Raw genomic sequence first — 22,293 nt, forward strand, 5'->3', positions numbered from 1 at the left:
GGGATCCACCTGCCTTGGCCTCCCAAAGTGCTGGGATTACAGAGATAAGCCACTGTGCCTGGGCCTCCGTGTTTTCTTTCAGCTTCCTCCCTATAGGTCTTCTTCTTGGTACAGCCAGATTTATTGAAGGTATTGTCTGTTTTCATTGTTCCTAAGTATTTTCTTTCTACTTATACAGTAGGCAGACCCTAGCACTCTACTAAGAATGTCATGGACAACCTTATTGCTCAATCCAGGGGTCACTTTCGGTTACTTTCGGTTACTTTTCTTTTCTTTTCTTTTCTTTTTTTTTTTTTTTTAAGAGTCAGGGTCTTGCTGTATTTCTCAGGCTGGACTCGAACTCCTGAGCTCAAGTTATCCTCCTGCTTCAGCCTTCTGAGTAACAGAGACTACAGGTGCACGCCAATAAGCCTGGCTAGTCCTTTTCTTCTTTACTTTCTGTATGTATGTGTTACTGTTGAGTACTCCTTTCTTTCTAAACATTCACCTTTGCAGCCTTTATTCCCTCTGCTCTTCTCTTAAATATTGGTGTTTCTTATTATTCTGTGCAAGACAACATGATCCGTGGCTGAATCTACTATTTACTGCGGATGTATAATGATGACTCTAAAAGCTCTATCCCCATTTTAGATCTCTTTCCCAAGTTTCCAACCTATATCTAGAAACTCTTGCTCATTCTATGTTTGAGATTCCCCTGAGTATCCTTCCCTAACTGCCCTCCTTCCCCACATCTGTGTTGGATGCCCTTCCTATTTGTCCCCAAAGCACCACCCTGTATTTGCCCACTAAGATTTCTTGTTTCCCCCACTAGAACGTAAATCTTATGAAAGCAGGGATTGTGTTTTCCTGATGCCTGAAAGCGTCTATAGTGAATATTTAATAAATATTTATTTGCATGAATGATATTAAAAACTCTCTTCTTCCTTTCCTAGTGTCAAATATTGGTGCAGATGGAATGCTTGATTTTCCAAAAACATCTCTTCTGGAACTTATTATAGGAAAAAAAGATGTTATTTCTGTGGATGCTGCTGTGAAATTTATAAAATTAGCTTTTACCTATGAGGAGTGGAGTTTATTTGAATCTTCTGCTGCACATCTTATTTATTTTCTCCAGGTAATATATGCAAAATTATCCTCCCGGTTTTGTTTTGTTAAAATGACATGAAATTACTAATTAACGTGTGGGATATACTTCTCCAAGAGGCAGGATGATCCAGAGTCAAAGAAAGCAGAGAAGGATTTAACTCTTCTGATTGCAATGGAACCACTAATCAACGTAAAGAGAAACAAAGGTTTGATCTTTCCTTTGGAAAACTATAAAGAAGGACAGTCAGCTCAAATTTATTTAAAAAAAATTGCTGTTCATGGTAAGTATTTGTTTGTTCAAAAAATTTAGTTTGATGAAATATGCCCTTTTATAGATATGGTGAGAGAAAGAAAGTTGAAGGTGGAGGGAGCAAGAGGTACAAAGGCCCTGAGACAAGAGTGTGTTTGGTGATTGCAGGAATGGCATGGGGGCATGTGTGACCGAGTATGGTAGGTGACAAGGATAGAGAAGTAGCTAGGCGCTAGATGATATAGTTCCTGGGCTTTGTAAGGATGCTAGATTATATTCTGAGTGACAGTTTTGAGTAGGGGAATGAGGTTCTATCTACCTTCTGGCTTAGTTGGATAAGAGGGAGGCCCGTAAGGCAGTGAATCAGAGGACAAAGTCATCAGTTCATGTTAGGAAGGGAAGGTTTGGTAATCTCCTGTCTCTTTCCAGCCTGCAGTGTTTGCCATTCTAGGACTTTTCAAATCCTAAAAGTTATTGTGTGTATAATTGAAAACCTGCAGTGTCTGCTTTTTATATGAAAGAGAACTATTTAATTCCAGGTTTTTAATGTTTTGCCATGTTCTTAAGGCATTGCATGGCTTATCAGTTGCAGTAAGTAATTTGTACCAAGTAATGATATATATGTCTTCTAGTGATTTCTGAATCAATATTTTTATTATTTTTCTTTCAACTGCCATATTTTATATGCATTTTAATATTATAAGCCTCTTCAGTTTCTTTTTGGACATAGCATACAAATGTTGGATTTATGATAACGGTCTATTTTAATTGAATTAGAGCCACTAAGATTAGTTTTCTTTTCTGTGCGTGTGTGTGTTTTTTTTTTTTTTTGAGACAGAGTCTCACTCTGTTGCCCAGGCTGAACTGCAGTGGCATGATCTTGGCTCAATGTAACTTCTGCCTCCTGGGTTCTCCTGCCTCAGCCTCCCGAGTAGCTGGGATTACAGTGGTGCCACCATGCCCAGCTAATTTTTATATTTTTAGTAGAGACAGGGTTTCACCATGTTGGCCAGGCTGGTTTCAAACTCCTGACCTCAAGTGATCTGTCTGCCTCAGCCTCCCAAAGTGCTGGGATTACAGGCATAAGCCACTGCGCCCAGCCAAGATTAGTTTTCATATAGAAGTATTTAATTTGTCTTATTGACATGGTATTTGCCCGCCTATCATTTGTGTCATTTTTATAGCATATTAGTGTTTCTGTGCCTTTTCTATTTGAAATTTTGTAAGTGATTTTTTGTTTCATTTTCCTCTGCTTTATGAATTTAGATACTTATTTGAAGACTTGTGGATATTCAGAGGATATTTTCTATTTGGCAGCAACCTTGTATGTCTGTGTCTGCACTGCTCCCCAGGTGAAATAGCTATTTTAAATAATTTTTATTAGTGTGGAAGGAGGTTTCTGTGCCTAACTTAAGGCCGGATTTAAAATATCACAGGAATTATGCCTTGCTAAAATTTTGTTTTGTTTAATCATTAGAATATAGGATTAAGTTAGATTCTGACTTGTAGTTTTAAGTTTCTTTTTATTATTGTTGTCATTTTGAGTGTCTGTTCCTTTTTGGGAAATTCTCAGGCTATGTTTCTAATAATGAAGGAAATGAGGCAGTGGTTTTTAAGAAGAGTTAATATATTTAATGAAATACTGCTTTCAGTCCATGAGTACAAAGCCTTGTTATTATTGGAAGTCACTTTGCACACAATGGCCAGTATTTTAAAAATGACCTATAAGAGAGTACGAGTGTTCAGGTAAAACTATTATAATATAGCAATGGTTATTAAATAAATTTCAGGGATCCTCAGAAACCTAACTTTGTTTTGTTTTTTAAATTAATTTATTTGTTTTTAATTTTTATTTTATTTTAAGTTCCGGGGTACACGTGCAGGACATGCAGGTTCGTTACATAAGTAAACATGTGCCGTGGTGGTTTGCTGCACCTCCTGCTTATAAGTGAGAATGTGGTGTTTGGTTTTCTGTTCCTGTGTTAGTTTGCTGAGGATAATGGAGAAGCCCAACTTTAAGTAGTAGCTTCCTAATCTGTTTTGGTTACTTTTGTGTATAACACTGGGATTCTGATGAAATTTCATTTGAAAATTTGGTTATATTTTCGTTTTTAAAAAGTATGTACACTACAATTATAGAGCACTGTATTAACTTTGCCCAGGTAAGTGAAACACACTTGAGAAGTTCTGCTTTATAGTATTTTTCATTTCTTCTGGGTTTGTCAGAATAAGTTATAACCTGTGACAGGTATTTAATTTTTGAAAGAAAGGTGTTTGGCAGTAAATAAATTATTACAGTGGGAGAGCTAACCAGAAAATAGCGATCAAGGCTTAAAAAGGTAGGGAACTTTCCTTTATCTGTTTTTCTTTGTCTTTTCCTTTTTCCTTTTTTTTTTTTTTTTTTTGAGACAGAGTCTCACTCTGTCACCCATGCTGGAGTGCAGTGGTGCGATCTCAGCTCACTCCAACCTCTGCCTCCCAGTTTCAAGTGATTCTCCTGCCTCTCAGCCTTCCAAGTAGCTGGGATTACAGGCGTGTGCCACCATGTTCGGCTGGTTTTTGTATTTTTAGTAGAGACGGGTTTCCCCATGTTGGACAGGCTGGTCTCGAAATCCTGACCTCAGGTGATCCACCCATCTCAGCCTCCCAACATGCTGGGATTACAGGTGTGTGAGCCACTGTGCCTGGCCTTCATTTATCTGTTTTGCTAAAATGATATATGTCTTAGTTCAATTCAATTCAATTCAATTTAATTCAATTCAATAAACATTTATTGATATCTGTCGTATTCCCAAACATTGCAGGAAGGTGCTACATATGCAAATTAGGTCTTAGAGCAGCCTCAGAGAGCTCCAGGTTTGGTATATTTTAATCATAAACTCATTATTTTTCTAGTTTCGCTATAATGAATAATAATTTTCTTTTGCAAAGAGGCAAGTAGCTTGGATGAGAGAAAACATACTCATTCTGGCTCATCAATTGACACCTAGTGTGAGGTTCTGTTCAGCTTTTCCCTTTCCTTCTTGTCTCTACACTTTCCCAACTCCGCATTGCTTCTCTAGTTACTAGTTCATCTCCACCTGCTCCAATTCCTTATTATTATTATTTTTGAGACAGAGTCTTGCTCTGTCGCCAAGCTGGGGTACAGTGGTGTAATTTTGGCTCACCACAACCTCTGCCTCCCGGGTTCAAGAGATTCTTGTGCCTCAGCCTCCCAAGTAGCTGGCACTACAGGTACACGACACTATGCCCAGCTACTTTTTATATTTTTAGTAGAGATAGGGTTTCGCCATGTTTCCCAGGCTGGTCTTGAACTCCTGACCTCAGGTGATCCACCTGCCTTGGCCTCCCAAAGTGCTGGTATTATAGGTCTGAACCACTGCACCTGTCCAATTCCTTATTATTTTAATGCAAGAATTTTAAAAAGAGAAAACTATATGTAAATTTCATAGTCGGGTGGGAGTAATTGGTATGCAAACTAGCCTAAAAATGTTTGGGAATTTTCTTTTTAGAGAGGCAGAAGAGCATAGAGCATTCATTAAAAGTGATGGATCTAGGTGGGTCACGGTGGCTCACACTGTAATCCCAGCACTTTGGGATGGCACGGTGGGTGGATCACTTGAGGCCAGGAGTTCGAGACCAGCCTGGCCAACATGGTGAAACCCCCTATCTACTAAAAATACAAAAATAAGCTGGGTGTGGTGGTGTGCACCTGTATTCCTAGATACTTGGGAAGCTGAGGCATGAGAATCGCTTGAACCTGCTGGGATGTGGAGGTGAGATTGCGAGCCGAGATCTTGCCACTGCACTCCAGCCTGAGTGACAGAGTGAGTCCCTGTTTCAAGAAAAAAAAAAAAAAAGAGTGAGGACTCTGGAGCTAGACTGCTTAGGTTTGAATCTCTCCCATCTGCCACTCTTTAGTCATTTCATGTTGGGGAAAATCACTTAATCTCCTTGTGTTTCAGTTTGCTCCTCTGTAAAATGGGGAGGATCATAGGCTAATTATGAAGATTCAACATGTTAGTATTTGTAAAGCTCTTAGAGTGTTTCTCAGCACACAGTAAATGTTATATACATGTATTTTATTATTCCTACTCATTTACCTTCTCACTTTTGTTTTTAGGATGTTCAACCTGATAAAGAAATTGTTGTGGACACAATAATGTTCCTATGGCAGAAATGCAAATTAGGAATTCAGCGGCTCAATATATCCAGAAATGACTATGCAAAATTCACCCAGAAAATCCGTACTAACAAAGTATTCCTTTTGCATTCCCTTTCACATGGTTTTTTTTGCTATTACTTATTCAAGTTGCCATACACATTTCAAATCTAAATTTTTCCTATTTTTCACCTAGTTAATGACTTTCATTTGCATATATACATATATAAAGAAGATATTCTTTCTAGTGCTGAGTGACCCTTTCTTTTAATGTGTGTTCCCTGCACTCCTTTTCTAATTTTGTTTGTTGTGAGGAGCGAAGAGGTGTTTCAGTCCTTTTTGTTTTGTTTTGTTTTGTTTTTTTGGCAGAGTCTCGCTCTGTCCTGGAGGCTGGAGTAGTATGGTGCCATGATCTTGGCTCACTGCAACCTCTGCCTCCTGGGCTCAAGTGATCCTCCACAGCTCAGCCTCCCTAGTAGCTGGGACTACAGGCATACACCACCATGCCCAGCAATTTTGTTTCATTTTTTTGTAGAAATGGGGTTTTACCATGTTGCCCAGGCTGGTCGCAAACTCCCAGGTTCAAGCAATCTGCTCATCTCAGCCTCCCAAAGTGTTTGGATTATTATAGGCATGAGCCACCACGCCCGGCCTTTTCAGGTTTTTTTTTTTTTGAGATGGAGTCTTGCTCTGTCACCCAGGCTGGAGTGCATTGGCTAACTGCAACCTCTGCCTTCCGGATTCAAGCGATTCTCCTGCCTCAGCTTCTGGAGTAGCTGTGATTATGGGCGTCCACCACCACGGCCGGCTAATTTTTGTATTTTTAGTAGAGATGGGGTTTCACCAACTTGGTCAGGCTGGTCTTGAACTCCTGACCTCGTGATCTACCTGCTTTGGTCTCCCAAAGTGCTGGGATTACAAATGTGAGCCCCTGCACCTGGCCTCAAGCTTTTAAGTGAAGAATAAATTTAGTATGGGCCAGGCACAGGGGCTCACACCTGTAATCCCAGCACTTGGGGAGGCTGAGGCAGGAGAATCACCCGAGGTCAGGAGTTTGAGACCAGCCTGGTCAACATGGTGAAACCCCGTCTCTCCTAAAAATACAAAAATTAGCCGGACATGGTGGTGTGTGCCTGAAGTCCCAGCTACTCAGGAGGCTGAGGCAGGAGGATTGCTGGAACCCAGGAGGTGGAGGTTGCAGTGAGCCGAGATCACACCACTGCACTCTAGCCTGGGCAACAGAGTGAAACTCTGTCTCAAAAAAAATAAATAAAAATAAAAAATAAATATAGTGTATCTGAGGTCATATGAGCTTGGATCAATTCAAAAAGAAGATTAATAATAGAGAATACAGAGAAATAAGAGTGTCAGGTTTTCTCCTCCCTGCAATAATATATTTAGACCATTTAAAAGAGCTACTTTATAGGAGGGAGAAGGGTGAGCATTTGAATATTATAACCTGGAAACTTAGGAGAACAAATTTAATAATAACAAATATTGTAGCTTTGGTAATTTGGAAGCTGCATAAGATAAGCTACATTAGTATGCATAGGTGTGATTTTTATCATGTACTCTGTTAAGTAATAATATGAGTACATAAATACCGTTTTATAATCTCAGGTCCCAAAATGTGATAGTTGGTTTTATGTGCTAAGCTTTGGGGATACAGGCATGAAAGACAATTTCTATCTTTCTCTTTTATTTTTGAGACAGACACTCGCTCTTTTGCCCAGGCTGGAGTGCAGAGGCACAATCCTGGCCCACTGCAATCTCCACCTCCTGGGTTCAAGCGATTCTCCTGCCTCAGCCTTCAGAGTAGGTGGGATTACAGGTGTGCGCCACCACACTGGCTATTTTTTGTATTTTTAATAGAGACGGGGTTTCACCATATTGGCCAGGCTAGTCTCGAACTCCTGACCTCAAGTGATCCACCTGCCTCAGCCTCTCAAAGTGCTGGGATTACAGGCGTGAGCCACCGTGCCCGGCCGTGAAAGACAATCTAAGGTACCTGATATGGAGCCTGAAACACCTGCTTCCTCCTCACTCATAGGAGGTTGTTGACAGTAATCATAATAGCTGCTTCGAAGGGACAGTGAGAACTTTGAGGATACAGATACTATTCACTGATATGTACAAGTAAGAGATCATAAATTTGCCATAATGGCTATAGATGTGCAGACTCTCAAATGAATCTACTTTATGAATTTATATAAACGGATTGATTACTAAATATCATTTTAAAAGGATTACTGAGTTTTATATTATTTATAATTAAGGCATTAATAAGGAGGGGTACCTGTGTAACATTTCCATATGATTAGAAGATGGTTGTTTCAAGGAAGTATAAGTTTTGAAAAATGTGACTGTTTCTACAGTTTCATATACTTTTAATTGATTTTGCTGTGTATTTTCTCTTTTTAGTGGATTTATCTTCTGTGGCAGATAAATGAAGTAATTCACTGCTATAAAATGGAAGACATTGACATTGTGGTAGTGGCAGAAGTCACATTACGGTTAAGTGAAATATTGGAATCTTTAGGAAGCCCAGGAAGAAAATTTAAACAATCTCTAGGTAAAATGTTGGCTGAAAAATTGTATACATATATAAATACAAATATATAGGTACGATATCAAGTACAGGATAACTTCTACTAAAGGAAACTAGGCACTTCAATATTATGCTTCATTGAGGATTTATAATTAGAGATAGATAATAAGATAGTTTCATCAAGTGGATGTTAAGGTTTCATGCTCCCTGATTCAGTGAAGGACAAAACCCTTTTTGTCTTTTCATATTCCTTTTCTCTGTTCCTAATTACTGCCTAATCCCCTTTACTCCCTTCTCTTTCTTTCTGTTTTCCCTCTCCTTTTTTTTTTTTTTTTTTTTTGAGATGGAATTTTGCTCTGTTGCCCAGGCTGGAGTGCAGTGGCACAATCTCAGCTCACTGCAACCTCCATCTCCCAGGTTCAAGTGATTCTCCCGCCTCAGCCTCCCGAGTAGCTGGGATTACAGGCGCTGGCCACCATGCCTGGCTAATTTTTGTATTTTTAGTAGAGAGAGGGTTTCACCATGTTGACCACACTGCTTTCGAACTTCTGAGCTCAAGTGATCTGCCTGCCCTGGCCTCCCAAAGGGCTAGGATTACAGATGTGAGCCACCGGACCCAGCCACCTCTCCTCTCTTTTATCTTCCTTTGTTTTTCCTCCCCTTCCATTTCCCGTAAGAGTGAATGCTTGAAGGAAGACTATGTTTTGGACACTGTCATATTCTTGGCACCCACCACATCATCTGACACAGCTCAGGAGATCAAGTAAGTGTTGAATGGATCAGTGTCATTCTACGTTCTATCTCCTTTTTTATTTTCTTTCTTCTAATTCCTTCCTTTTAAAATTCTTTCTTCATTTATTGTTTCTCCTCCCCTTTCTCTTTTTCTTCTTATCCTTATCGTCTTCCTCTTTTTGCTTTCATTTCCTAGCCGCCCCCCACCACCAGCCCCCATTCTTCCTGTCTCAACCCCTTTCTCTTCTCCATTCAGGAGATGTCTTCTCTCAAAGGATGGCCTTCTGCTCTGACCTCCTTGTTCTTTGTTCTGCCTCTGGTTGCACCCCTGTACTATATTTCATGGGGTGGGGAAAAATGTGGAGGAGTCCATGGAGGGTGTTTACTTTGCTGTTTCACCCCACTTACAGAGCATGTATGACATCTGGAGGACTTCGTAATAAAGTTACTGTTTACTTGGAGATTCATGAATCTGGCTCTGCCTGTCCTCCGCTGTTGAGTGTGGCCTTGCAGATGGAGTTTTAGAGCCATGGTTCTCAAATTTTGATTGTTATCAACATCACCTGAAAGCTTGTTAAAACCACAAGGCCCAAGCTCTGTCCTACTTGAGCTAGCCTGGACCTTTTTAGTCTTTATTAGCTTCCCAGGTGAATTTGATACAGATCAAAGTTTGACAACCATCAGTTAAAAGTCTCTGGCCATTGGACACATTCACTGGCCTCAGGTTATATTTCTGAAATGTCCTGGCTTAAAATGCTTTTTTTCCTTTTTAAAACTTTTGTTATGCAGAACTTTAAATATAAAGTGGAGAGAAAAAATAAATCACCATGTATGCATCATCCAGCACCAATAATTATCAACATCTTTTCAATCTTATTTCATCTCTCCCTGCAACATTTCCCCCTCTCTGAGTATTTTAAAACAGACATGTAATTTTTCCAGCAAATACTACCCCACCATGTGTATGTGTGTGTATGATAAGGATTTTTAAAAACATAAAACCACAGTGCCATTATTATTATATCTTACAAAATGGGGAATAATTCCAATGTCCCTGATTGTATTAAAAAATATCTTTTAAAGTTGGTTTGTTCCAATCAGAATCCAAACAAGGCCCACACATTGTGTTTTCTTGACATGTCTCTTAAATTTCTCTAATCTCTAATGGTTTCTCTCCTTCATACTCCCCTTTCAAGACATTTATCTTTTGAAGAAACTGAGTCATCCTGTGGGATTTTCCACATTCTGGATTTGGCCATTTGCCTCCATGTGATGTTGATTAACTTGCTTCTCACCCGGTAGTTAGATCTGGATGCTTACTTAGATTCTGCTGATACTTTGTTAAGAAGAATTCTTGCCAATTGTCTTATTTTTCAGCAACAGTACTTCATAGGTAGTGCTATTTACTCCCTTGCATTGAATCAGGAGGCACACAATTCCTAGTTATCCCACTTTTTGTGCTATAAAGATTTATCTGTGAGTTCAGGTCTGGGTTGGTTCCCCAGAAGCAGATTCTGAGACAATGATGTGAGTGAAGTAGTTTATTTGGGACCTTATCCAGGGAAGCACGGTGGAGAAGTGAGACAGCGGAGGAAAGGAAGCCCCATGTAATGCATGGTAAGTTAATAAGAAGGCTGCTGTTGTGAGTTCAGGGTCTGTTCCCATGAGGGACCTTTAGGATCCCATACAGAACAATTACAATGAAGTTGTATTTCTACGGCTTTTATCTGTCATTTGTGAAGGGCTGCTAGGAGAATGGGGGTAAGAAGCCAGGAGGGACTCCTAACTTCTTTCATTCGTTTTGCATTTATTATACTGAAGTCTTCAATGAAGAACTTACCTCATCACCTGTTTGGCTAGTCTGGTTATTTTTGAGTGTGTAATGGACATTATTATTGCTAAGTATTTTGTAGAAATAATTGAGGCTTTGGATGACGTTTTCTAGGGAAGATTTATGCTTGCTTTTACTAGATGCATGAAAGGCACTAATACTCTAGGATCCCATTATTCCAGTTTGAGGGATTAAGATATTTTGAAGCTGAAATGCTTTCTCCTTGAAGATCTATTTTCAGTTCACCCTAACTTCTAGGATGCAGTCTCTTTTGCTTCTCATCCTTGATGGGCCCTGGATCCCAATCCCTGTTGCTTTTCTCTCAAGGCTATCAGAGGTATCAGTTTCTCAGCTTCTCTCTCCAGAATGGATATAAGCCCCAGTGGGAAAAGTAGCTCTAATGTGTTCTATACTCTCTGGCCTCCCTTTCCAATACTCAGATGTGACTCTGTGATACTGTGATATATGATATATATGCAGCTGACCCTTGAACAATATGAGGGTTAGGGGCACGCATCCTAAATTCATGTTTTGGCTTCTCCAAAACTTAACTCTAATAGTCTGCTGTTGACTGGAAACCTTCCCAATAACATAAACCATTAATGAACACATATATTTTGTATGTTTATATATTTGTATATATTATATATATAATAATTGTTGATTATTATATATATTAACTATACTATATATAATATATATTATATAATAATTACATTATATAATAATATATATTACATAATAATTATATTATATAATAATATAATATATTATATATATATAATAATTATTTCTGAAAAGCCAGGACATTTCAGAAATATAACCTGAGGCCAATGAATGTGTTCAATGGCCAGAGACTTTTAACTGATGGTTGTCAAACTTTGATCTGTATCAAATTCACCTGGGAAGCTAATAAAGACTAAAAAGGTCCAGGCTAGCTCAAGTAGGACAGAGCTTGGGCCTTGTGTTTTTAACAATATAATATATTTGTATATATTATATATATATAATAATTGTTGTCCGCAGTTCCTGGCTCATGACTCCCATAGTTCTTATTCCTAAATGACTGAAACAATAAGCATACCTTTTGTTAAAGAGTGGCTTTTTGTCCTTGGTTCCTGAAGTAGCTTCAGAACAGCTTTGGAGCAATAAAAGTGAAAGAGAGTCTTTTGTTATAATGTTGGGGCACTTTAGGCCCCAGAAGCAGACCTCAGAAAACAGAATCTCTCTCTTTCTCTCTCTCTCTGACTTTCTACTTTCCTCCTTTCACCTGCTCCTTTTCCTCTCCAAGGATGGCCATAGAAACTGAAAATATACCCTAATCTTCTCCTGCCTCTCTGTCTTCAAGCTGATCACAAAGAAATTCTTTGACCTACCTTGTCTGATTGTAGGACATAAGACTTATTTCAGAAGGGGTCCTGCCCCATACCCAGGAGGAAGGAATGTGGCACAGAGAGGCCAAGAAGAATCTGAACAGACAGGCCTTGCTGGGTATCTTAGTCCATTTTCTGTTACTTATAACAGAATACCTGAAACTGAGTAATTTATAAAGAAAAGGACCTTATTTCTTAGAGTTGTGGAGGCTGAGAAGTGCAAAGTCTAGGGGCTGCATCTGGTGAGGGCTTTCTTACGGAGACTTTCTGCAGTGTCTGAGGTGGCACAGAGCATCAATGATAGGGGGCTGAGGAAGCTACCTCAGGTATCTCTTCCTTTTCTTTTCTTTTTTTTTCCTTTGAGAGGGAGTCTCGCTCTTTCACCCAGGCTGGAGTGCAGTGGCATGATCTTGGCTCACTGCAGCCTCTGCCTCCTGGGTTCAAGTGATTCTCTCGCCTCAGCCTCCCGAGTAGCTGGGATTACAGGCACGAGCCACCACACCCAGCTATTTTTTTTTGTATTTTTAGTAGAGATAGGGTTTCACCATGTTGGCCAGGCTGGTCTTGAACTCCTGACCTCAGGTGATCCACCTGCCTCGGCCTCCCAAAGTGCTGAGATTACAGGTATGAGCCACTGCACCCGACCTCTTTCTCTTCTTATAAAGTCACCAGTCCAGTCAGGGGGTGGGGAGCTAGGGGATGGATAGCATTAGGAGAACTACCTAATACAGATAATGGATTGATGGGTGCAGCAAACCACCATGGCACGTGTATACCTATGTAACAAACCTGCATGTTCTGCACATGTACCCCAGAACTTAAAGTATAATAAATAAAAAAGGATACAAAACTGAATTGACATAAAACAGGGCCAGTAAGTAAAATATGAGTGAGTGTAAGATATTTTTTTAAAAAACAATATATTTCCAAAAAAAAAAAAAATAAAGTCACCAGTCCCACTCCCATGATAACTCACCAATCCATTAACCTGTTAATCCATTATTCTATGAATGAGTTAACCTATTCATGTGAGGAGAGCCTCCGTGACCCAGTCATGTCTTATGGGATCCATCTCTCAATACTGCCACATTGAGGATTAAATTTCAACGTGAGTTTGGAGGAGACAAATATTCAAATCATAGCAATGGGTTTCTAAAGGGTATTAGATCATACCCTTTTGGTCCAGTCGCATTCCTGCACAGCTGTACAGCCATCCATCCATCAATTATGCATATCTAATGAAGTCTCCATAAAAGGTCCATGAGGACATGGTACAGAGAACTTCTGGATAGCTGAGCACTTGGAGGTTCCTGAAGGGTGGTGGTCCTGGGAGGGCATGGAAGCGCCATGCCCCTTCCTTTATGCCTTATGCTATATATCTCTTTATCTGTATCCTTTGTAATAGCCTTTATGATAAAATGATAGACATAACTGTTTTCCTGAATTCTGTGAGCCACTGTTGCAAATTAATCAGACCCAGGGAGGGGGGTCACGGGAACCTTAGTTTGTAGCCAGCTGGTCAGAAGCACAGGTAAAACAAGCTGGAGCTTATGGTCAGCATTGGAAGCAGGGAGCATTGTGGGGAAAACAGCAGTCTTATGGGACTGAGTCCTCAATCTATGTGATCTGATAGTGTTGGAAGTGAACAGGGTTGGAGAATGCCCAGCTGGTGTCCACTGCAGAATTGATTTCATGTTTGGTATGTGGGGACCCCCCACTCCACACTTGGTCACAGAAATCTGTGTTGATTGTTGTAGCATGAGAGCAGGGAAAAATTGTTTTTTTCTCCACACTTCCTTCCCAAGATCCTGGCCGTGTATTTATTTATTTATTTTTTTCCACCATCTTCTTAGCTTGTAGATTGAAAAATATATTGTTTCCAGTTTTTCTTCAGCCAAGAGAATTTTTCTACATTACCCATTACTGATTACTTTTTAAAAATGTCTATTTCTGGCCGGGCGCAGTGGCTCATGCCTGTAATCCCAGCACTTTGGTAGGCCAAGCCAGGTGGATCACATGAGGTCAGGAGTTCAAGACCAGCATGGCCAACATGGTGGAACCCTGCCTCTACTAAAAATACCAAAATTAGCCGAGCGTGGTGGCATGTGCCTGTAGTCCCAGCTGCTCGGGAGGCTGAGGCAGGAGAATCACCTGAACCTGGGAGGCAGAGGTTACAGTGAGCCAAGATCGTGCCACTGCCCTCTAGCCTGGTCAACAGAGTGAGAGTACATCTCAAAAAAAAAAAAAAAAGTCTATTTCTTACTTAATGTTATTGTTTTATTTACTAGTTACTGTGGGGGAGATTATTGTTTTATATCATTATAAATGGGCTAAATAAAATTTAAGTTATTGATTCTTTGTTAAAATGTTTCATTTCTGAAGAGCTAATCAATATTGAAGCATAATCCATTTATAAATTTGAAAACTTCTATATTTATGTAATGAGGGGTTGTCCCCATTTAGATATATAAATTCTTATAACTATTAAGAATGTTATTCTTAACACCTTGTTGCCACATAAAACATAAAGTACAAGTCTTCTCTGGTATTTGTCCAGATTGATAGGGTTTCTATGCTATTTTCTGAAAGCTTTTATATTTATTTATTTATTTTTTGAAATGAAGTCTCGCTCTGTCGCCCAGGCTGGAGTGCAGTGGCATGATCTTCGCTCACTGCAACCTCTGCCTCCCGGGTTCAAGCAATTCTCCTGCCTCAGCACCCCCAGTAGCTGGGATTACAGGCACGTGCCACCATGCCTAGCTAATTTTTGTATTTTTAGTAGATGTGGGGTTTCATCATGTTGGCCAGGCTGGTCTCGAACTCCTGACCTCAGGTGATCTACTTGCCTCAGCCTCCCAAAGTGCTGGGATTACAGGTGTAAGCCACCGCACCTGGCCTCTGAAAGATTTTAAATGGACCTTATAGAATATAGAGAAAAGATGATATTGACTTGTTGAGAAATATTTGATTTGGTTTGTTACATTACAAGATTTTTTTGAATTACCTTACAGAAGAAAAAATTTAATTACATGGAAGAAATAATTTGGTGCTTAGTCAAATTCCAGTGTTGAATCATTTCTGAGATTATCGGTAATTAAAAAGTAATTAATTTAGCATAAAGTTTTTATGATTATGATTCACTGCTATATTTCCATTTTTCTCTTTCCTCCTTTTTATTCTTTTGGTCCTTCCTTCTTCTTTCGTTTCCTCCTCTTTCTTGCCCTGTCCTCTTCCTCTTCCTACTTTTCCTTTTTTTTCATCTCCTCTTCTCCCTTCCCCTCCATCCTTCATTCCCTTCCTCCTTCCTTTCTTTTCCAGATATACCTTTAAGAGAAGGGACTAACAAATTTCCTGGAGCTCCAAAAGGGATCACAGAAATTCTTCCAATATTACAGGTATTACTACATATTTAGAAAATTTAGGTGAAACATGAATTTTTATTTTCAAATAATATTAAACTTGTAAATGCATAATGGTTAATTGTAGAAATAATTTTGAATATTTAAAATTTGAGGATTATATGGCTTTACATATTGAGAACTATAGGGACATTTTTCTACCTTTTATGAAGAATATTGTAATGAAGCCCCATTATAATTTACCATTTCCTCATATGCTAGCTTAAGAAACAAAATATTCCTAGTATAGATAAAACTCACCTCCTCTGCTAACCTCTCTTGATCACCTTGCCTTTCCCCTACCTAGGAGTAACTCCTATCCTAAATAATAATGTCTTCAAGATATTTGTATAAAAGATGTTTATATAATGCATAGATATAAATGACTTTACTTGTTTTTTAATAACATGCCAGCCCCCCTCACATTTATATTTGGGAGCCCTCTGAAATATAACAACAAGTGCTAATTTTAAAAGTGTTATTTTATCTATTCTCTTCCATACTTGGTATAATAGATAAAGTCCTAAGAAATGGTACCAATCAAATGCCATCATGAATGTACAGGAGGACTGTGGGGTCGTTCTGAATTTACTTTCTCAAATGCATTTTCCTCTTCTAATGCTAAGTTTCAGGGGATGCAAACTGAGTACTTTATGCTGCCTTGTGTCTTCTGAAGAGAGCTAGATTTGAGAAATCTTAAATTGAGAACAGAGACTGACATGCCTAAGAGATTGAGGTGGCATAATAGCTGTCTGCCAATATTTTTCCCAGGGATCACTTACAGTGTCTGCTAAATAGCAGCTTCCTATTTCTCACTCCAGACATATGCAATCACAACTTCAGGTGTGAGATTCTTAAAAGTTCCTCTGGTAGATTTGTTTTTTTTTTTTTTTTTTGAGTTGGAGTCTTGCTCTGTTGCCCAGGCTGGAGTGCAGTGGCGTGATCTCGGCTCACCGCAACCTCTGCCTCCCAGGTTCAAGCCAATCTCCTGCCTCAGCCTCCTGAGTAGCTGAGACTACAGGCATGTGCCACCACACCCAGCTAATTTTTTGTATCTTTAGTGGAGGTGGGGTTTCACTGTGTTAGCCAGGATGGTCTCGATATCCTGACCTCGTGATCCGCCCACTTCGGCCTCCCAAAGTGCTGGGATTACAGGTGTGAGCTACTAAACCCAGCCTCTCTGGTAGATTTTTAAGGACATTAGAGTTTGAGAATCACTAGCTTATAGGCTAGCACTTATTCTCTGAGGCAGAGTAGGGCAGACATAGAAATCCTACTCATAGGTGCAAAGTGCTAGATTTTGCCTTGAGAGAGAAATTTTCTGGCAATTAAAACCACTATATGAAATGGATTTCTTTTAAGATGGCAATTTTCCCACAACAAAGAAACAAGAGACCATTTATGAACTGTTATTTATTTAAATAAGAAAAATGTACCCTCTCTTAAAGATGATTTATTAACATCTGCTGGGAAATCATCAAAATAAATACAGAGAAGTCTGTGATGACAACAGTGTGAATTTTACCCCCTAAAGTTATGCAATACACAATCTGCTCAGCTGTACTGGGCATATGGTAGACATACTTTCTTTGGCATGGTCGAAGAGCACAGCATTTGGTGTGGAAACCTGTAGTTATGTTCGGACTCTGATATTGACTATTTGTGTGATGCTGAATGAATTATTTTGTCTTTTTGAGTATAAGTGTCCTCATCTGGAAAATTATAATAGTACCTATTCCACTGAGTTGTTATATAGTTTAAATGAGATATTGTAATGTGGAAACTAGTACCTGGCACATGATAGCTGCTGTTTTTTCTCTTATATCTTATGTAAAGCACTGAATCTCAACTTAGGGTTTTTAGACTCACTGAGAGGGGAATGGAGTTGGGGGGAAAATGACAGTTTATTGTAAGGAGAATCCACAATTCATATGTTCACCCAGCAGAGTCTGTAGGTGGGATAAATTATATAACTTGCATATATACATGCTACTATTTTAAAAAATGTATGAGACACTATTGTGATTAAATGAAAGAAAACTTATTTCAAAGTTTTACTGAACACAGAGCATTTCTTTTTTTTTTTTTTTGTTATACTTTAGGGTTTTAGGGTACATGTGCACAATGTGCAGGTTTGTTATATATGTATCCATGTGCCATGCTGATTTCCTGCACCCATTAACTCGTCATTTAGCATTAGGTGTATCTCCTAATGCTGTCCCTCCCCCCTCCCCCACCCCACAACAGTCCCCAGAGTGTGATGTTCCCCTTCCTGTGTCCATGAGTTCTCATTGTTCAATTCCCACCTATGAGTGAGAATATGTGGTGTTTGGTTTTTTGTCCTTGCGATAGTTTACTGAGAATGATGTTTTCCAGTTTCATCCATGTCCCTACAAAGGACACAAACTCATCATTTTTTATGGCTGCATAGTATTCCATGGTGTATATGTGCCACATTTTCTTAATCCAGTCTATTGTTGTTGGACATTTGGGTTGGTTCCAACTCTTTGCTATTGTGAATAGTGCCTCAATAAACATACGTGTGCATGTGTCTTTATAGCAGCATGATTTATAGTCCTTTGGGTATATACCCAGTAATGGGATGGCTGGGTCAAATGGTATTTCTAGTTCGAGATCCCTGAGGAATCGCCACACTGACTTCCACAATGGTTGAACTAGTTTACAGTCCCACCAACAGTGTAAAAGTGTTCCTATTTCTCCACATCCTCTCCAGCACCGGTTGTTTCCTGATTTTTTAATGATGGCCATTCTAACTGGTGTGAGATGGTATCTCACTGTGGTTTTGATTTGCATTTCTCTGATGGCCAGTGATGATGAGCATTTCTTCATGGAACACAGAGCATTTCTTTCTTCAACGAATGGGTTATAAAATTATAACTAATTTGTATCCACCTTATACTGGGCTATGGCAACTAAAAGATTATTAGTAAACCATTTAGCCCTATACCTGGGACATGTTTTAGTTAAATGTTGACTGTGATGAGGATGATGAAGATCATAAAGATGATGATGGTGGTGGTAGTGATGGTGATGATGATGATGATAGAATGTGAGTGTATGGGGTCTTTGAAATTTTTTGATGTTTTTTTTTTTTTTTCTTTTTTTATTTTTTATTTTTTTTATTTTTTTATTATACTTTAGGGTTTTAGGGTACATGTGCACAATGTGCAGGTTTGTTACATATGTATCCATGTGCCATGTTGATTTCCTGCACCCATTAACTCGTCATTTAGCATTAGGTGTATCTCCTAATGGAAATTTTTTGATGTTAAAAAGATATCCTGGCTGGGCACAGCGGTTCACACCTGTAATCCCAGCACTTTGGGAGGCTGAGGTGGGCAGATCACTTAATATCAGAAGTTTGAGACCAGCCTGGCCAACATGGCGAAACCCTGTCTTTACTGAAAATACAAAAATTAGCCAGGCGTTGTGGTGCCTGCCTGTGGTCCCAGCTACTTGGGAAGCTGAGGTGTGAGAATTGCTTGAACCTGGGAGGCGGAGGTTACAGTGAGCTGAGATCGCACCACTGCACTCCAGCCTGGACAACAAAGTGAGACTCTGTCTCAAAAAATAAAAAAATAAAAAAAGGGATATCTTTAGAGACTTCTGTTTCTAGCAAAATGGCAAGATGACCTGAACGTCCTCCTGGGAGAAAACACTTAGAGATTTTGGACAGATTTGAACAAATATCCTCAAGCATGTTGCAGAGCTCATGAGAAAGTTAGGTAAATCCCAGGGGCCAAAATAGAAAAGGGAACTGAAAACTAGCATGGTAAGTTTATGAGTAGATGCTGCAGTAGGTTGATGGGCCTATTTATTATACAAAGATACTTAGATTTTTAACCACCATCCAGGGACAAGAGATGAGACTTGGGCACATGAAAGATGGGGGTTGGAAAGGAGACTCGTATGTAAAGTTAGAACCTACAAAAGATTATATCCTAGGAAAAGGTAGACTAGAAAAAAAACTCTGGCCTGGGTGTGGTGGCTCATGCCTTTTATCCTAGCCCTTTGGGGAGTCCGAGGTGGGTGGATCGCTTGAGCCCAGAAGATTGAGACCAGCCTGGGCAATATGGTGAAACCATGACTCTGCAAAAAAAAATACAAAAATTAGCTGAGTGTGATGGCACGTGCCTGTAGTCCCAGCTACTTGGGAGGCTGAGGTGGGAGGATCACCTGAGCCTGGGAAATCAAGGCCGCAGTGAGGCAAGATCGTGCCAATGTACTCCATTCTAGGCTGGAGTGAGACCCTGTTGCATAACAAAACAAAACAAGACAAAAAACCCTCCCCAAATCGAAAAAAACCTGCCTCTGCCTATGTATATAAGGAGATACCTCAACTTGGGTAGTGAGAAGAGGAGTGGGTAGGAGAAAATTCCTGCTCCTAATGATTTATAACCTTGGGGCCTGCCCTCAAGTAGGTTTTTAATTTGAATTTACACTACTTGGGTTACTTAAGAACCTTCCTGAGCCTGCGATTCTTGAATGGGTGTGTGTGTGTGTGTGTGTGTGTGTGTGCGCGCGCGCGTGTGTGTGTCTGTATGTATATATAGTGTAAAATTGTTTATATTCTAGGAATGCCAGGATGATTTAACACTAGAAATATATAATGCAATACATTGCATTAGCTGATGAAAGGAAAACATGTGACTACTTCACTTAGACAAAGAGATGCAAAAAAAAGCATTTGATAATATTCAACAACCATCCTCTTTAAAAACAACCATCCTTTAAAAAAATAACTCTTAGTAGTTAGGAATATACAAGAACCTCTGTATCTAATACAGGGTGTCATCCAAAGACCTTGAGTAAATGCTATACCTATGGTAAAAGATTAAAAGCAGCCCTTTAATAGTGGTGTAACCACATAAAGATATCTGTCATTCTTCTGTTCAGCATGTCCTGGAAGTCTTAGACAGATGGGTAAAAAAAGAAAGCAGAGAAAAGGTGTAAGATCTGTAACGAAAGTATGAACTTTGGGCTGGGCGTGGTGGCTCATACCTGTAATCCCAGCACTTTTGGAGGCCGAGGCGGGTGGATCACCTGAGGTCAGGAGTTCGAGACAAGCCTGACCAACATGGAGAAACCCCGTGTCTACTAAAAATACAAAATTAGCTGGGCATGGTGGCGCATACCTGTTATTCCAGCTGCTTGGAAGGCTGAGGCAGGAGAATTGCTTGAACCTGGGAGGCGGAGGTTGCAGTGAGCTGAGATCACGCCATTGCACTCCAGCCTGGGCAACAAGAGCGAAACTACATCTCAAAAAAAAAAAAAAAAAAAAAAAAAGAATAAAAGAAAGTATCAACTTTGTGTCTATTCACAGACAAGTACAATACATTGCAGCATATTTAGTAATAGTAATCTTTTTTTTGTCGTTTTTTGAAAGAGGGTCTCACTCTGTCACCCAGGCTGGAGTGCAGTGGCATGATCAGGGTTCACTGCAGCCTCTGCCTCCTGGGTTCAAGTGATTCTCATGCCTCAGTCTCCCAAGTAGCTGGGACTACAGGTCTGCACCATCATGCCCGCCTAATTTTTGTATTTTTTGGTAGGGACACAGTTTCACAGTTTTGGCCAGGCTGGTCTTGAACTCCCGACCTCAGGTGATCCTCCTGCCTTGGCCTCCCCAAGTGCTGGGGTTACAGGCGTGAGCCACCTCGCCTGGCCTTAGTAATAGTAATCTAAATGTCCGTTTGCAGAAGAGTGGATAAATTGTGACATATTCCTCCAAGTAACACCATTTCATTGTAGCTGTGAGGATGAATGAACTGGAGTAGGCTTGTACTAGAGTAAACTTGGCATCATTGCAATTCCCTTCTATAGTTAACCTTCGCATTATAGGGGGGAATCCTGGAACTATATTTCCAGCGTCTCATTTCTATACAGTTTTAAATTAGTCTTCCAATGAGGGGCATTTGCATGAATTTGTAATTCAGAAGAGAAGAGATAGTTCTTAATCCATAGTGGCGAATAGATGATATGAGTTTACCAGGCATGCTGAGCACACTCTTGGCAATTCACCTGCTTCAGTGTAGTAGGTGCTTGAGGTTGTTGTCAGCTGCCTCCTAGATTCTTAGGTTCACAGAGGCTTCTGAGCAAACTCTTGAGAATTGCATGAAGCAAAATTGTCACTGGCAGCTTTCCTGATCTTGGCTCTTTCATGCCTTGCAATGGTGATGAACACCTCTAATTCTGTGTATTAAGTTTTCTTTTGCTTGAAATATGTAGAGTAGTTCTGTGTTCATAACCAATCCCTGACTGACCCATTGAGTTACATATACCAGCAGGAATAAATTTCAACAACATATGGTTGAGTTTTAAAAGGAGCCTACAGAGTTTTATAAAAGAGAATTAAAAATATGCAAAGTGATATTGCATATGGTTAAGGATACATACACATGTAGTAAAAGTTTAAAAACATGCACAAAATAGTAAAACCAAATTCAAGGACAGTGGCTACCTCTGGGGCAGAGAAGAGGAGTGGCACTGTGGACAGTTAACTATATATATAGTTATATAGTTGTATATATATATAACATGCATATATCTGTATGCTTTATTTCCTTAAAAAATCTGGAAAAATATGGAAAATTTGAAAGTTTGGGCAAAGCTGGTTGCGCTTTATATTATTCTCTATATTTGTCTCTCTGTGAGAATGATTACATTAAAAAGTGTTTAGTTTTTGAAAATCATTATGTAGACTAATATAGACTGTTGGGTTGATGGACTCTAAACTTCTAGTCTGAGATTCTGAAATTGTTTTAAAAAATGCTTTTCAGGCCGGGCGCGGTGGCTCACGCTTGTAATCCCAGCACTTTGGGAGGCCGAGGTGGGCGGATCATGAGGTCAGGAGATCGAGACCACGGTGAAACCCCGTCTCTACTAAAAATACAAA

General features: G+C 39.6%; 1 protein-coding gene across 2 annotated transcripts in view; it reads left to right on the top strand.

The window, feature by feature from the left end:
- The window catches only part of CFAP54 (cilia and flagella associated protein 54), a 386,261-nt gene that overhangs the window by 43,732 nt on the left and 320,236 nt on the right, over positions 1–22,293 (top strand). For both annotated transcript variants that reach the window (XM_055237476.1, XM_055237478.1), the window contains exons 10-15: positions 933–1,114; positions 1,202–1,367; positions 2,603–2,688; positions 5,460–5,594; positions 7,920–8,070; positions 15,301–15,377. In XM_055237476.1, coding sequence (XP_055093451.1) covers positions 933–1,114; positions 1,202–1,367; positions 2,603–2,688; positions 5,460–5,594; positions 7,920–8,070; positions 15,301–15,377 — 797 coding nt within the window. The remainder of the gene's footprint in view (positions 1–932; positions 1,115–1,201; positions 1,368–2,602; positions 2,689–5,459; positions 5,595–7,919; positions 8,071–15,300; positions 15,378–22,293) is intronic.

This window comes from Symphalangus syndactylus, chromosome 13 (genome assembly GCF_028878055.3).
Source record: "Symphalangus syndactylus isolate Jambi chromosome 13, NHGRI_mSymSyn1-v2.1_pri, whole genome shotgun sequence".
Classification (NCBI taxonomy): Eukaryota; Metazoa; Chordata; class Mammalia; order Primates; family Hylobatidae; genus Symphalangus; species Symphalangus syndactylus.